Here is a 12935-nt window from a genome sequence, read left to right as displayed (position 1 = left end):
ATTGTCTTGATCTAGGATTTATCATTCCAATTGCCATAGGGGAAAACTATGACTGTTAATCTTCCAGAGTTTAGAAATCTCTGTCTTCCATGAAAAAAATTAGCCTTAATAATTTCGTATTAATTTAAGACATAGGCATTCATTGATTTCTTTAAAAGTTCCCCAGAAAGTACATCTCACCTCCCCCTTTCATTAGCTTTGAGGAAAGATCCTGGTTTGTTGGAAGAAAAAAGCAGCACATTGTCAAAGAAGGTGTTTCCTGTGAGCTGATTCTTGGTGAGTACTTGGCCATGGGAATAACTTGCAATCTAATAAGTCAAATATTTTTATTATTATTATTTTTTAAAGATTTTATTTATTTAACAGAGATCACAAGTAGGCAGAGAGGCAAGCAGAGAGAGAGGAAGGGAAGCAGGCTCCCTGCTGAGCAGAGAGCCTGATGCGGGGCTCTATCCCAGGACCCTGGGTTCATGACCTGAGCCGAAGGCAGAGGCTTCTGAGCCACCCAGGCACCCCCAGATAAGTCAAATATTTAAAGCAGAGACTAGTAATGTTTAAGTTTGTATTATGGATCATGCATAGTTAATGTAATCGTTTTAACTAAGTAAAAGAATTAAGTAAAATACAATTTAATTATGGTGACTTACTAGAGCACTGATTTCCAACATATGCCTGAATCCTTTCCCAAAGATTACATGACAATTCATTCAGCTTCTAGCTAGGCACTGGCATTATTAAAAAAACAAATGTTCCTGGGGTGCTTGGGTGGCTCAGTTGGTTAAGCGTCTGCCTTCTCCTCAGTCATGATCCCAGGGTGCGGGGATTGATCCCTGCATTGGGCTCCCTGCTCAGCAGGGATTCTTCTTTTCTCTCTGTGCCCCCATGCTCTCTCATTCTCTCTCTCAAATAAATAAATCTTTAAGGAAAGAAAAAAATGAATGTTCCTATAGTGATTGCAATGAGAATATATTTATAATTCCACCACACTGAAATTTTCCAGTGTAACAAAAATATTCCCAGAAAACAATGTTGAAAGGTAATATGACTAATAGCAGAAAGAAAATCTTCTGTTCTGCCAGGTGTGTAGAGTGAGAGGGAAACTGATGCACATTTAAATGTTTTCTCATTGGTTCTGAACAACCAAGTAAGGCAACCACCCCTCACTCCCATTTTTAGACATGGTTTCCCTTAAACCCAAGGAATGGGTAGTTATGAGATACTGTGATAAACTAGATTTCCTGCTCAGTCTTAAAGTTTTGGGTAAAGAACTCAGGATGAACCAACTTCAGGAAAATAACTGGTTTGGAACATGCTAATAGGAAAACGGCTCCCTCCCCCACACTTTCTTTTTCCAGAGGGCTAAAGTCAGTGCTTTGGAGGGCTTTATATATTGTATATGCTACCTGAAGCATAGAAATTAACATTGTGACCCCATAAAAATATTTTCTGTGGGATGACAGCCTTCACTGTTATCTGTTGGGTTTATATGTTATTTGAAAATAATTTTTATTTTACAGTGTTTACCTTGTGGGCTATTATTCAAATATATTATTTTCTAGAAAAGTTAAGTTGCACATTAAAAATTATATTAAAAATGAACAATAAACCTTCAATTTTTACAATTTAATAATTGACAAATTTCAAAATAATTTATAATATAACATTTAAATTATATAAGTGATTCCTCATTCAGAATTGTAGCTGCAACTAGTATTTATTGCTTTTTGATAGTGGCCATCAGTTAAATTTTTATTCTTTGGTGGTGGCATTTTCTGTTTGACAGATCCAGCAGAGTTGATGATAGAGAAATGGAGATCACTATGGAGATGAGGAATGTGACAACAATCCAAGAATTCATTCTGGAAGGTTTTCCAGTCATCCAGGACCTAGGAAATGTCTTCTTCCTGATCCATCTGCTGGCATACCTGGCCTCTATCACAGGAAATGTGGTGATCATCACCATCACTTGGGTTGACCATCGCCTCCAGACACCAATGTATATTTTACTCAGCACGTTCTCCTTCTCTGAATGCTGTTTTATCACCTCAGTTATTCCTAAACTGCTGTCCATCTTCCTTTTGGGAAGGCAAACAATTTCCTTTACTGCTTGTCTCATACAAGCCTTTTCTTTTTTATTTTTTGGGTCGATAATTTTCTTCCTCATGGCAGTGATGTCTCTGGATCGGTATGTGGCCATTTGCAAGCCTCTGCATTACCCGACCATCATGAACCCAAAGACTTGCTTCCTCCTGGTCACTGCCTGCTTCTCTTTGGCCTTCCCTCTCATCACTGGGCTGGTAGTGAAAGTTTTCCAGTTATCCTTCTGTGGCCCCCATGTCATCCCCCACTTTCTCTGTGACCTTGGCCCCCTGATTCATCTCTCTTGTTCTGACACCAGCTCCACTGAAATGTTGGCCTTTGTCCTCACTTCCTTTATCCTGTTGACATCCCTTATTATAACCATCATTGCATACAGCAACATAGTAGTCACAATCCTGCGACTCCCATCAGCCAAGGAGAAACAGAAAGCTTTCTCCACCTGTTCCTCTCACCTCGTAGTCCTCTCTCTGATGTATGGCAGCTGTTTGTTTATATATGTGAAACCAAAGCAAATGAACAGGCTGGACTCCAACAGGGAGGCTGCCCTTGTGAACACCGTGGTGACCCCGCTGCTGAACCCTGTCATCTACACTCTGCGGAACAAGCAGGTCCACCGGGCTCTGAGGGATGCTCTATCGAGATTGAGGTTACAGAAACAGAGCTTTGGAGGGTAAGTGGATCTTCTTGGTCTTCTAGTTCAATTTCCCACAATTGCAGAAATATTTTCTATAGAATTCTACACATGGTGATCCAGCTTATGCTAATTTTTATCTGGCTGGTACAATTTTACTTTGCAATACAATACTTTTCACTATTTGAATATTCCTCTAAGTTCTCTATATCATGCTGAAGAATATCTTCCATGATTTTTCTACTCAGTGGTCTTTCGTTTCAGTTCACACAATATTTATGGAGAGCCCAGTATACATAAATCACATAATACAAACTCTTTAGGAATAAAAAAAATTGTCAATCACATAATAATAATTACTCTTCATGGTACATGCTTATGCTTGAGTTTTCTGATACTAAGAAAGGATAGAAACCATCACCATTTTTTGTATTCAGGGTTTGAAACTTTAGAAGCAAATCGTTCTGAAATTATATAAAGTCAAAATATTATAGCCTAATGAAAATTAATGGTATTTCATTAATTGGATCTTTTATGTAAATGAACCAACAGTAAGCTGGTTCTCTCTTTGGGTCTATTGGTTTTAGAGGTGTAAATAGCTCAGTGTAACTCCAGGTGGTTAGGATGTATCTAATATTATCAACAAAATTGTCTTTAACTCTTTCTTAAAATAGAAATAAAATGCAAAACTTTAAAAAGTTTTAAAAAGATTTTATTTGCTTATTTGAGAGAGAAAGACAGACATAGTGAGAGAGAGCATGAGTTGGGAGGAGAGGTTCTCTGCTAAGCAGGGTTCCTGATGCGGGACATTGATCCCAGCATGCTGGGATCATGACCTGAGCTGAGGGCAGATGCTTAGCTGACTGAGCCACCCAGGCATCCCAGAACTTCAAAATCTGTTCAGTTTTTTCCCCTGTAATTGATGTTGCCAAGCCTTGACCCCAATAGGTTACTGAAAGGTAGGTGACCCCACTACCAAACTTTCTCCCTACATGGAAGAGATGTTTTCACCTAATGTGACTTTGGGTGTGGGAGCTGCCACTGTCTGTCAGGTTAAGCTAAGTTACAGTTGACCCTGTATACAGCAAAAGCTAACAAATCTCATAATTAGGAAAGTTTAAAAGAAAAATAAGTGCAATTGATAATTTTAAAAAATGGATTAAATTGGGTCAGTTATTGTGTTTGTAGATTCATGGAGGAAGTGGTTCCCACCTGAGGACAACTGGCCATAGTGGGAAGTAGTTCTGGTCACATCCCACATGGCATGTGCATGCTATGCATTTGATTTTCAATACGTCAGACTCGAGCACATGTATTCCTTCCTGCTTGATTTGAGAATTACTTATATTCAAGGCATAATCTGATTGGGAAGAATTTTAGACTGTCAAAAAATATTGGCTGATTTAGATTTTTTTTTTTTTTTTTTGCCTGGGAATGGTTTGATTATAAAGTGTCCTGGGGGTTATGATCTTCCAAGGACAGCTGTGTTTTTGTCCCTTCTTTTTCCAAATAAGTAATTTCTGAACCTAATCTAAAAGGGGGAGTTCCCGGAGTTTCTGGTTTCTGTGCATTAGATGAAATAGCCACCTCTGCCAATTTTCACAGCCTGGCCTCATGAACCAGACTAGTGTAGGAGATGAACCTCCCCTATCAGCCCAGAGAGATTCTGGGTACTTCTTGAACTTTTGTGCTCATCCAAACCACTATCTTTGTTTATAGTATGTCCCAGGAGACTAAAGTATGCCAAACCCTGTTAGTCCCTATGACTGGTAGGATAGAAACTTGTCTTTCTAGCAGAAGCTAGAAAAGTGGGGAATGCTAGATGCGTGGTCCAATTCCTTCTCTCCTCAGTGAGCAGCTGGGAGAGTGAATCCCCTACTCACTGTTCGCTGAGTTGGGTAGAGGCCCTGTGGGAAATGGCTGCATTCTCACTCAGACCACACTCTTTAAAACTGTTGTTTTACTGTCTGTCATCCTCAAAGGCCTGATGAAAGCTGGGGGCCGTTGGATCTCAGAGACAGGCAGGTTAGTTGGAGACTTGGTTCTGTCTCTGGAGCAAGCCAGGGGAGAAGGAGCTACAGAAAGTGGCCACTGGCTTATTCAGACTCCTAGGAACGTAGTGACTTCCTGTCTGTCAGCTCCCAGATGCAGGCTAGTTAGAAGCCTGACCATCAAGGTAGCACCTGGTCAAGTTGAGATTTTAGACGTATAGTCTAATCCCTTCTACGGAGAATCTGAGAGCTGGCATTTTTGCCTGCTTGCTCTATGTCGACCCAGGGGGAAGAGCTGAGGAAAGTTTTGCATGCTGCTTTAATGTCAGTCTCTGATTTTAGTCTATGATGGGCCTCTCAGCTCCTAGAAATAGGCAAGTTAGGAGCCAATCCTTTGGTTTTCAGCCCTATAAGTTGAGGCCCTAGATGTGTGGTGTAAGCCCTTTGCTCTTCCGGGAAAAGCGAGGGTTAGGGGTTCTCACCTGAGTGTAAGGTGCTATGTGGGGTGGGATTTATGGTGAGAGTGCCTCAGCTTTTCCCACCTATTTTGATGTGACTATTTTCTCAGTTGCCTGGTATTGTAGGAGTGTCTCAACTAGTTTCTGGATATCCTTCAGAGGGAATTGATCTGCGTGTAGCTGTTTATTCAGGGTGTCTGTGGGAAGGAGGGGGGAGAATCAGAGGTCTCCTATCTTGCCATCTTCCTGGTGTCCCATTTCTAGTTTTTAGCTGTTACAAATAAAGCTTCTCTGAACATTCATGTACAGGTGTTTGTATGAATATAAGATATCATTTTCCTGGGGTAAGTGCCTAAGAACACAATGGCTAGGTTGTATGGTAATCACACATTTAGTTTTGTTTTTTTTTTTTTTAATTTTTTATTTATTTTCAGCGTAACAGTATTCATTGTTTTTTCACCACACCCAGTGCTCCATGCAATCTGTGCCCTCCCTAATACCCACCACCTGGTTCCCCCACCCTCCCACCCCGCCCCTTCAAAACCCTTAGTTTTACAAGAATCTGACAAACTGTTTTCCAGAGTGATTATACCATTTTACATTCCCATTAGCAATGCATGAGTGACCCAGTGTCTTTGCATTTTCATCAGCCTTTAGCATTACTATTTTCATTTCACTACAATTAGAAATTAAATATCCATTTTTTGAAAAATCAGGGAATGTACTACTTTTTATGAAACACCATCACTCAAACCTCCCAAACTATCCTTTTCTTCTTTAATTGAAATTTTTATTGAAAGAACTGTAGATTCACGTGGAGTTATAAGAAATAGGAAGATTTGTGTACACTGCTCATTTTCCTGCAATGATAACATTTTGCAAAATTATAGTTTAATATCACAATCAGGATATTGACTAATACAATCCACCAATCGTTTTCAGATTTCCTCAGTATTACTTATACTCGTGTGTGTGTGTGTGTGTGTGTGTTTACCTCTTGTACAATTTTATCACATTGTCTTGGTTCATGTATCTACCAGCACAGTCAAGATACTGGACACTGAAAATAAATAAAAAATTTAATTAAAAAAAAAAAGATACTGGACATTTCCAACACCCCAACGATCCCTCCTGTTGCCTTTTAAAAGCTACACTTACTTTACCCTCCCACCTCTAAGTAATGTCTTCGGTTTCCTTTCTTTTCTTTCATTTTTAAATAAGCTCTGTGCTTAATGTGGGGCTTGATCTCACTACCTGGAGATCAAGAGCCATATGCTCTACCAACTGAGCTAGCCAGGCATCTCACATGTTTCTAAAGTGTTTCTAAAGTGTTTTCATTGCAAGACTGGAATCATATGATATGTAACCTTTTGAATCTTTTTTTTAAAACTCTGCACGATTCCCTTGAGATTTGTTTAAACTATTGCACATGCCAATATTGCATTCCTTTTTATTGCTGAATAGTAAGCAATGGTGTGGATGGTATGATATGTTTATTTACCTGTTAAAGGACATATGGGCTGATTTCAGTTTTGGCTTTTACAAGTAAAGCTGCCATGAACATTCGTGTTTGTGTACAGGTTTTTGTGTGAACACAGGTTTTCATTTCTTTGGGATAAGCGCCCAAAGGTGCAATTGCTGGGTTGTATGATAGTTGTATGTTTAGTTTTGTAAGAAACTGTCAAATAATTTTTGAGAGTGCTTGTACCAATTTTTATTCCCACTAGCAGTATATAGGTGGACCAGTTTCTCTGCATCCTCAAAAATATTTGGTCTTATCACTATGTTTTCAGCCATTCTGTTAAGTGTGTACTAACATTTGTTTGTTGTTTTAATTTGCATTTCCCTGATTACTAATGATGTTGAATGTTTTCCACTTGCTTAAATGGCATTTGTATACCTTTTAGGTGAAATGGCTGTTTATGTCCTTTGCCCATATTCCTATTGGTTTACTATTATTATTAATATTTTTACTCTTGAGTTTTAAAAGTTCTTTATATATTCCAGATATATAAAGGAATATATAAAAATTATATAAAAATTCTTTTGTCAGGAATGTGGATTGCAAATATTTTTCCCCAGTCTGTAGCTTGTCTTTTTATCCTCTTTTCATATACTTTCACAGAACAAAACTTTTAAAATTTTGATGTGGTCTCTGATTTCCAATTTTTCTTTTATGGATCACACTTTTGGTGTCAAGTCTAAGAAGTCTTTGCCTAGTCCTAGATTCTGCAGAGTTCCTATTTTTTTCTAAAAACTGTTTGTGTTTTATGTTTGTTTGAGATCCATTTTGAGTTAGTTTTATTGTTTTTTTGTTTTAAGTTGTCAGACTTTGAGGTTTTCTTTTGTTCTCCTTCTTCTCTTCCTCTCTGTCTTTATTTTTGCATGTAGATGTCCAATTGCTCTAGCACCATTCCTTTGGAGTTACTGCAAGTGGAAATGTATTTTTAATTTAGGTTTCCACAGGTTTATAGTTAGTATATAAAAATGTGATTCTTTTGGGTGTTCATTTTGTAACCTATGACCTTACTGAAATCACTTATTAATTCTGGGACTACGTTTGTAGTTCATTTGGGGCTTTCTAAATTTTTATATCATCTGCCAATAGGGATGATTTTATATCTTCCTTTCCAATCTGCATGCATTTTATTTCTTTTTCTTGCCTTATTGCAGAGACTAAACTTCCAGAGTTGTCTTTTTCTTTATTTTAGAGGGGAAACATTCAGTCTTTTGGCATTAAGTATGATGTTACCTCTAAGAAGTCTTACCTCTAAGCCTTTTATAGATACTCTTTATCAAGTTGAGGTAGTTCCCCTCTACTCCTAGCTTATTGAGATTTATTTTTATTCAAATTTTTTTTAAATTTTTTATTCATTTATTTGACAGACAGAGATCACAAGTAGGTAGAGAGGCAGGCAGAGAGAGAGAGGAGGAGGAAGCAGGCTCCCTGCCGAACAGAGAGCCCGATGCGGGGCTTGATCCCAGGACCCTGGGATCATGACCTGAGCCGAAGGCAGAGGCTTTAACCCAATGAGCCACCCAGGCGCCTCTTATTTTTATCTTTTATCATGAATGGGTAGGCAAGATAAAATCCCTGCTCAACCACTAGAAGGAGGTATGGCTTTTTTGTTGGTATTTGGCTGGAGTAGTGTTGGTATTGACAAAAATTCTGTTATTAGGTCATTCTTCCTGTTTTTTGGTGAGGGGAAACAGGCTCTCCCCCACCCCTGATTTTGGAGCTATTTTTAAAAATGGGGTTCTGAGTTGGAGCCTCCTGCAGCACCCTTCCTGGGGTTTTTGAAGGGCGATAAGGGCCAGATGGCTCGACAGGCAAATTCTACCAAACATTTAAGGAAGAGTTAATACGTATTCTTCTCAAAATATTCCACAAAAAAAGAAGGAAAACATCCAGATTCATTCCATGAGGCCAACATTACCCTGATACCAAAACTAGACAAAGACTCCATTAAAAAAGAGAACTATAGGCCAATATCCTTTTTGAACATAGATGTAAAAATACCATATATCAGCTAACTAAACATAATAAAAAAAGTTCTCAATAAAATACTGCAAACCCAATCCATTAGTACTTTAAAAGAAGCATTCACCATGATCAAGTGGCAATTATTCTGGGGTTGCAAGGGTGGTTCAACATTCAAAAATCAATCAATGTGATTCACCAAATTAATAAAAGAAAGGATAAGAATTTTATAATCCTCTAAATAGATGCAGAAAAAGCATTTGACAAAGTATAACATCCATTTGTGATTAAAAACTCTCAAGATGTTTGTTTAAAGGTAAATATAAATCAGCATTATAAAGGCCATATATGAAAAACCAATAGATAATGTCATCCTCAATGAGGAAAAAATGACAGATTTTCCTCTACGGGCAGGAGCAAGACAAGCATGTCCACTCTCACTACTGTTATTTAAGATAGTACTGGAATTCCTCAGCAATCAGACAACAAAAAGAAATAAAAGGCATCCATATTGACAAGAAAGCCAAACTTTCACTATTTACAAGTGATATGATATTCTATACAGAAAACCCTAAAGACCCCACCCCAAAATTGCTAGAATTGATACACAAATTCAGTCAAGTCACAGAACACAAAATAAATGTACAGAAATCTGTGGCATTTCTAGACACCAATAATTAGCAGCAGAAAGAGATATCAAGGAATCAATCCCATTTACAGCTTTGCCAAAAACAGTAATATACCTAGGAATAATCCTAACCAAAGAAGTGAAAGACATGTACTCTGAAAACTACAAAACGCTGATGAAAGAAATTGAAGAAGATACAAAGAAATGGAAAGACATTCCATGCTCATGAATCAGAAGAATGAATATTCTTAAAATATCTATATTACCCAAAGCAATCTACACATTAAATGCAATCCCTATCAAAATACCAATAGCATTTTTCACAGAGCTAGGACAAATAATCCTAAAATTTGTATGGAAACACAAAAGACCCTAAATGGCCAAAGCAATCATGAAAAAGAAAAGCAAAACTGGAACCATCAGAATTCTGAACTTTGAGTCCTATTACAGAGCTGTAGTGATTAAAACACTGGTACTGGTACTGGCACAAAAGTAGAACAGAATAGAAAACCCAGATATGAACCCACAGCTATATGGTCAATTAATCTTCAATAAAGCATGAAAGAATATCCAAAGGGAAAAGACAGTCCCTTCAACAAAAGCTGTTGGAAAGATTGGGCAGCAACATGAAAAGAATGAAACTGGACCACTTTATTTCACCATACACAAAAATAAATTCAAAATGTTTGAAAAACCTGAGTATGAGACAAGAAAGCAACACAATCCAGTAGAGAATAGGCAGTACCCCCTTAGACATTGACCATAGCAATTTCTTTCTAGATATGTCCCTGTGGCAAGGGAAAAAAAGCAAAAATAAATGATTACAACCAAGCCCCCCCCCCCAAAAAGAAGAAATCCTAGGTATTGGCGAACCATGAAGGCACTATGCAAGAAAGAGAAACTATAGGCCAAGGATAATTTGAAGCTTATCTTGGTGCCAGCTCACCACTGTTTGTGCTAGATGCAGTGTAGAGTTACTTCAGCCCATTTCTTTTAGTGTCCACTTTGTGAGCCTTTCCGTCAAACCATGTACGGTCTCTCTCCTCCCACCTTCTCACCATGAACTTGGCATTCAGACTCACTCAGGTGTGACAGGTATTTCTGCACCATGAAGCTAGCTCTGAATAAAATTAAAACCCCATGCAAATGAGCCTTTATCTGAGCATTGAAATGTATAGTCTCACATTGCTGTATTTTCTGTTACTCATCTACCATTATTCTTTATTTTCCCTTGCTTCAACTTAGAGTATGACCATGAGGTCCAGGTCTAGCCTGAACTGAAAGCAGAGTGATAGAAGGACAAATGTTACAAAAATGATTTTGTCTATTCATGGGAAGGTAGGACCTGTGTAAACACTTGTGAAAGTTTCTATAATATTTGTGTGGACCTTGACATAACATCAATTCTGATGAGGGCAGATTTAGGCAGAACAAATTTCCAGCTACCACATGCTTCAGGGTTGCCTACAAACACACTTTGGAGTTTAGTCCCCTTCTTCGGCTTTCAGTGGAAGCCAGACCACAGAGTAGTGGCTCACTCCTGCCACAGAAGCCCAGCAGAGATACTGAGGAGAAGAAGAACTTCTTCAAGCCAGTGGTTGCTATGGACACCAATTCTCCACATCTCTTCCTTTTCTGCATCAGGAAAAAACCTGGGGATCCACTTCCCAGGTTCATTTAAAAAAAAGAGAGGGGCCTTCCTGGTTAGTGATGTTAGAGAAACCACCTAGCATTCCTGTTTACTCCATTCAGAGGGAAAAAAAAAGTGTGCTTTCCTTTTTCAAAGAGATTGGGGATCACAAAGAAAATATTCTTCACATACAATTATGCAATGAAAGAATTATAACCTTGGTGGAGGCATGAAGAATGAGTGACCAAGAAAGTTGGACTTCCTCAGTATCTTCCCAAAAGTCTCATGAAATCCAGGATATAATCCAGCTCTTTCAAAAATAAAAATCTGTTCTCTCAACAACTATGCTCTGATGTCAGTGCATACATCACATATAGAAAATTGTAGTCTGGACTTTTATCTCAAATCAGTAGCTACATTCCAGTTGGGTTTTTAGAAATCCTTGGGAAATTGACATATAATTTCCACGAAAAAACCTTGGCAGAGAGCAGTGTGGACATCTGGGAGTCAGTGTCACTACAGACAATGAGAGATAAATAAAAGGATTGTACCAATAACTTGTTCTCAACAGTGACCAATTAGCTGCCCCCAGGAGACCAGCTGTGCTTTTACTTTCTGACCCTGTCTCTTCATCATCACAAAAGTTTGGGGGCCTGCATTCTCTGCTCCCTGGTTGCGTCCATTATGTTTGGTGACCAAACAGTCTCCTGGGAAAAATATCACAGAGCCTCAGACTTATATATCAGCAGTTTCTCATTATTGATACAGCAGAACAAGGATGCTTCTCTACGTGGAAAGGTGAGGATGTGACAGAGGAGCATGATGCAGTGCAAGGTGTCTTGGAGCAGGTGGGCCCATGACATGGAGCACTGCAGCAGGACCCTTGTCTCAGCAGCACTTAGGGCTGCACACGAATGAAGCTCCCTGTTCTTAACTGGTGTACAAAGGTGGGCAGTAATGTTGCATGGCAGGTGGGCTTCTACCCACTGGGTGAGGTAGAGCCAGACGACTCATCAGAACACTATGTCATCTGAGAGTCCGGATGTAGCTCAGGACTGGGGGCAGTGAAATGTGTTTGCTTAAATCTGTCTGTTCCTTTCTGGGGTTTCAGTGGTCCAGGCTGCCACGTAGCCTTGCTGTGCTATGAAACATTCAGTGCTATGGAATCAGGACTTCGTCATTCAGAGCATTGGCAGCACGAGATGCATATTGGCTCCACTCTGGGACAACAAGCTGTGACAAGTTAGTTTCCTTCTCCTCTCCTTTGCCCTCAGCCTAGAGCAAGCTCTTGATTTCCTAGAAGACAACAGCTGTAAGAGGAGGAAGTACTGCCCCCCATGAGGTGATGCCTGTGGGTGTCTGGCCTCGGTGTCCTGGTGACTTGGTGGACTTACTGGGGTCAAGAGAAACAGGAGAGGCTCTTTCAGGCTGTGCCACTCAGGGATGAGGAGTTTGGTTTCATGAACAGCCCTTCAGAGGACTGGGCCCAGGGTGGGTTAGTGAGAGAGACACATCCCACATAGCTGACCTTTAACCTAGCATTGAGATGCTACAGCCAAACAGCATCATGAGAGAAGTTACTCATTGAGAGGACTGATGGAAGAGTGAGTGCATGAGTGCCCCTAAGTGGGTTAATCCTATGAACTGTTGTCATTCCCACCTCCCTCACAAGACAGCATGAATCCTGGAAGGGGCACAGGGATGGTAAATCCTAACTTTAAAATTATGTCATGTCATGCCCCTAATGTCCTCTGGTCTCCAGTCTCTTCTATGAAGTGCTTGTGCTAAACTAGATCCTCTCTAAGCCTCATGTCATTCCATAGACCAATAACTCATCAGTGATACTAAGTATGGATAGAAAGAATTAAGATAAGTAAGACTCATCTTCACTTAAGGTTGAGAAATCATCAATGATAAATTTCATTCTATTTAAAAATATTTTATCACTGTTTGTAAACAGCAGGGGCTCTGGATTGGGCTAAAGTCCCAGCTATGTGACCTAAAATTTCTGGAGCT

The 12935-nt window shown here is 39.3% G+C and overlaps 1 protein-coding gene across 1 annotated transcript; it reads left to right on the top strand.

Moving 5' to 3' along the window:
* Positions 1-1808: 1808 nt before the first annotated feature.
* Positions 1809-12166, top strand: LOC308355004 (olfactory receptor 6C74-like; the record flags this gene model as incomplete). The annotated part of the gene is made up of 2 exons (XM_080822923.1): positions 1809-2770; positions 12031-12166. 2 exons carry the CDS (start codon positions 1809-1811, stop codon positions 12164-12166), a joined length of 1098 nt encoding a protein of 365 aa, XP_080679049.1.
* Positions 12167-12935: the final 769 nt, after the last annotated feature.

The sequence above is a fragment of the Martes martes genome (assembly GCF_963455335.1).
Source record: "Martes martes genome assembly, chromosome: 14".
Classification (NCBI taxonomy): Eukaryota; Metazoa; Chordata; class Mammalia; order Carnivora; family Mustelidae; genus Martes; species Martes martes.
The sequence above is the reverse complement of the archived record's forward strand: the minus strand, read 5'-3'. Positions and strand labels throughout refer to the sequence as shown.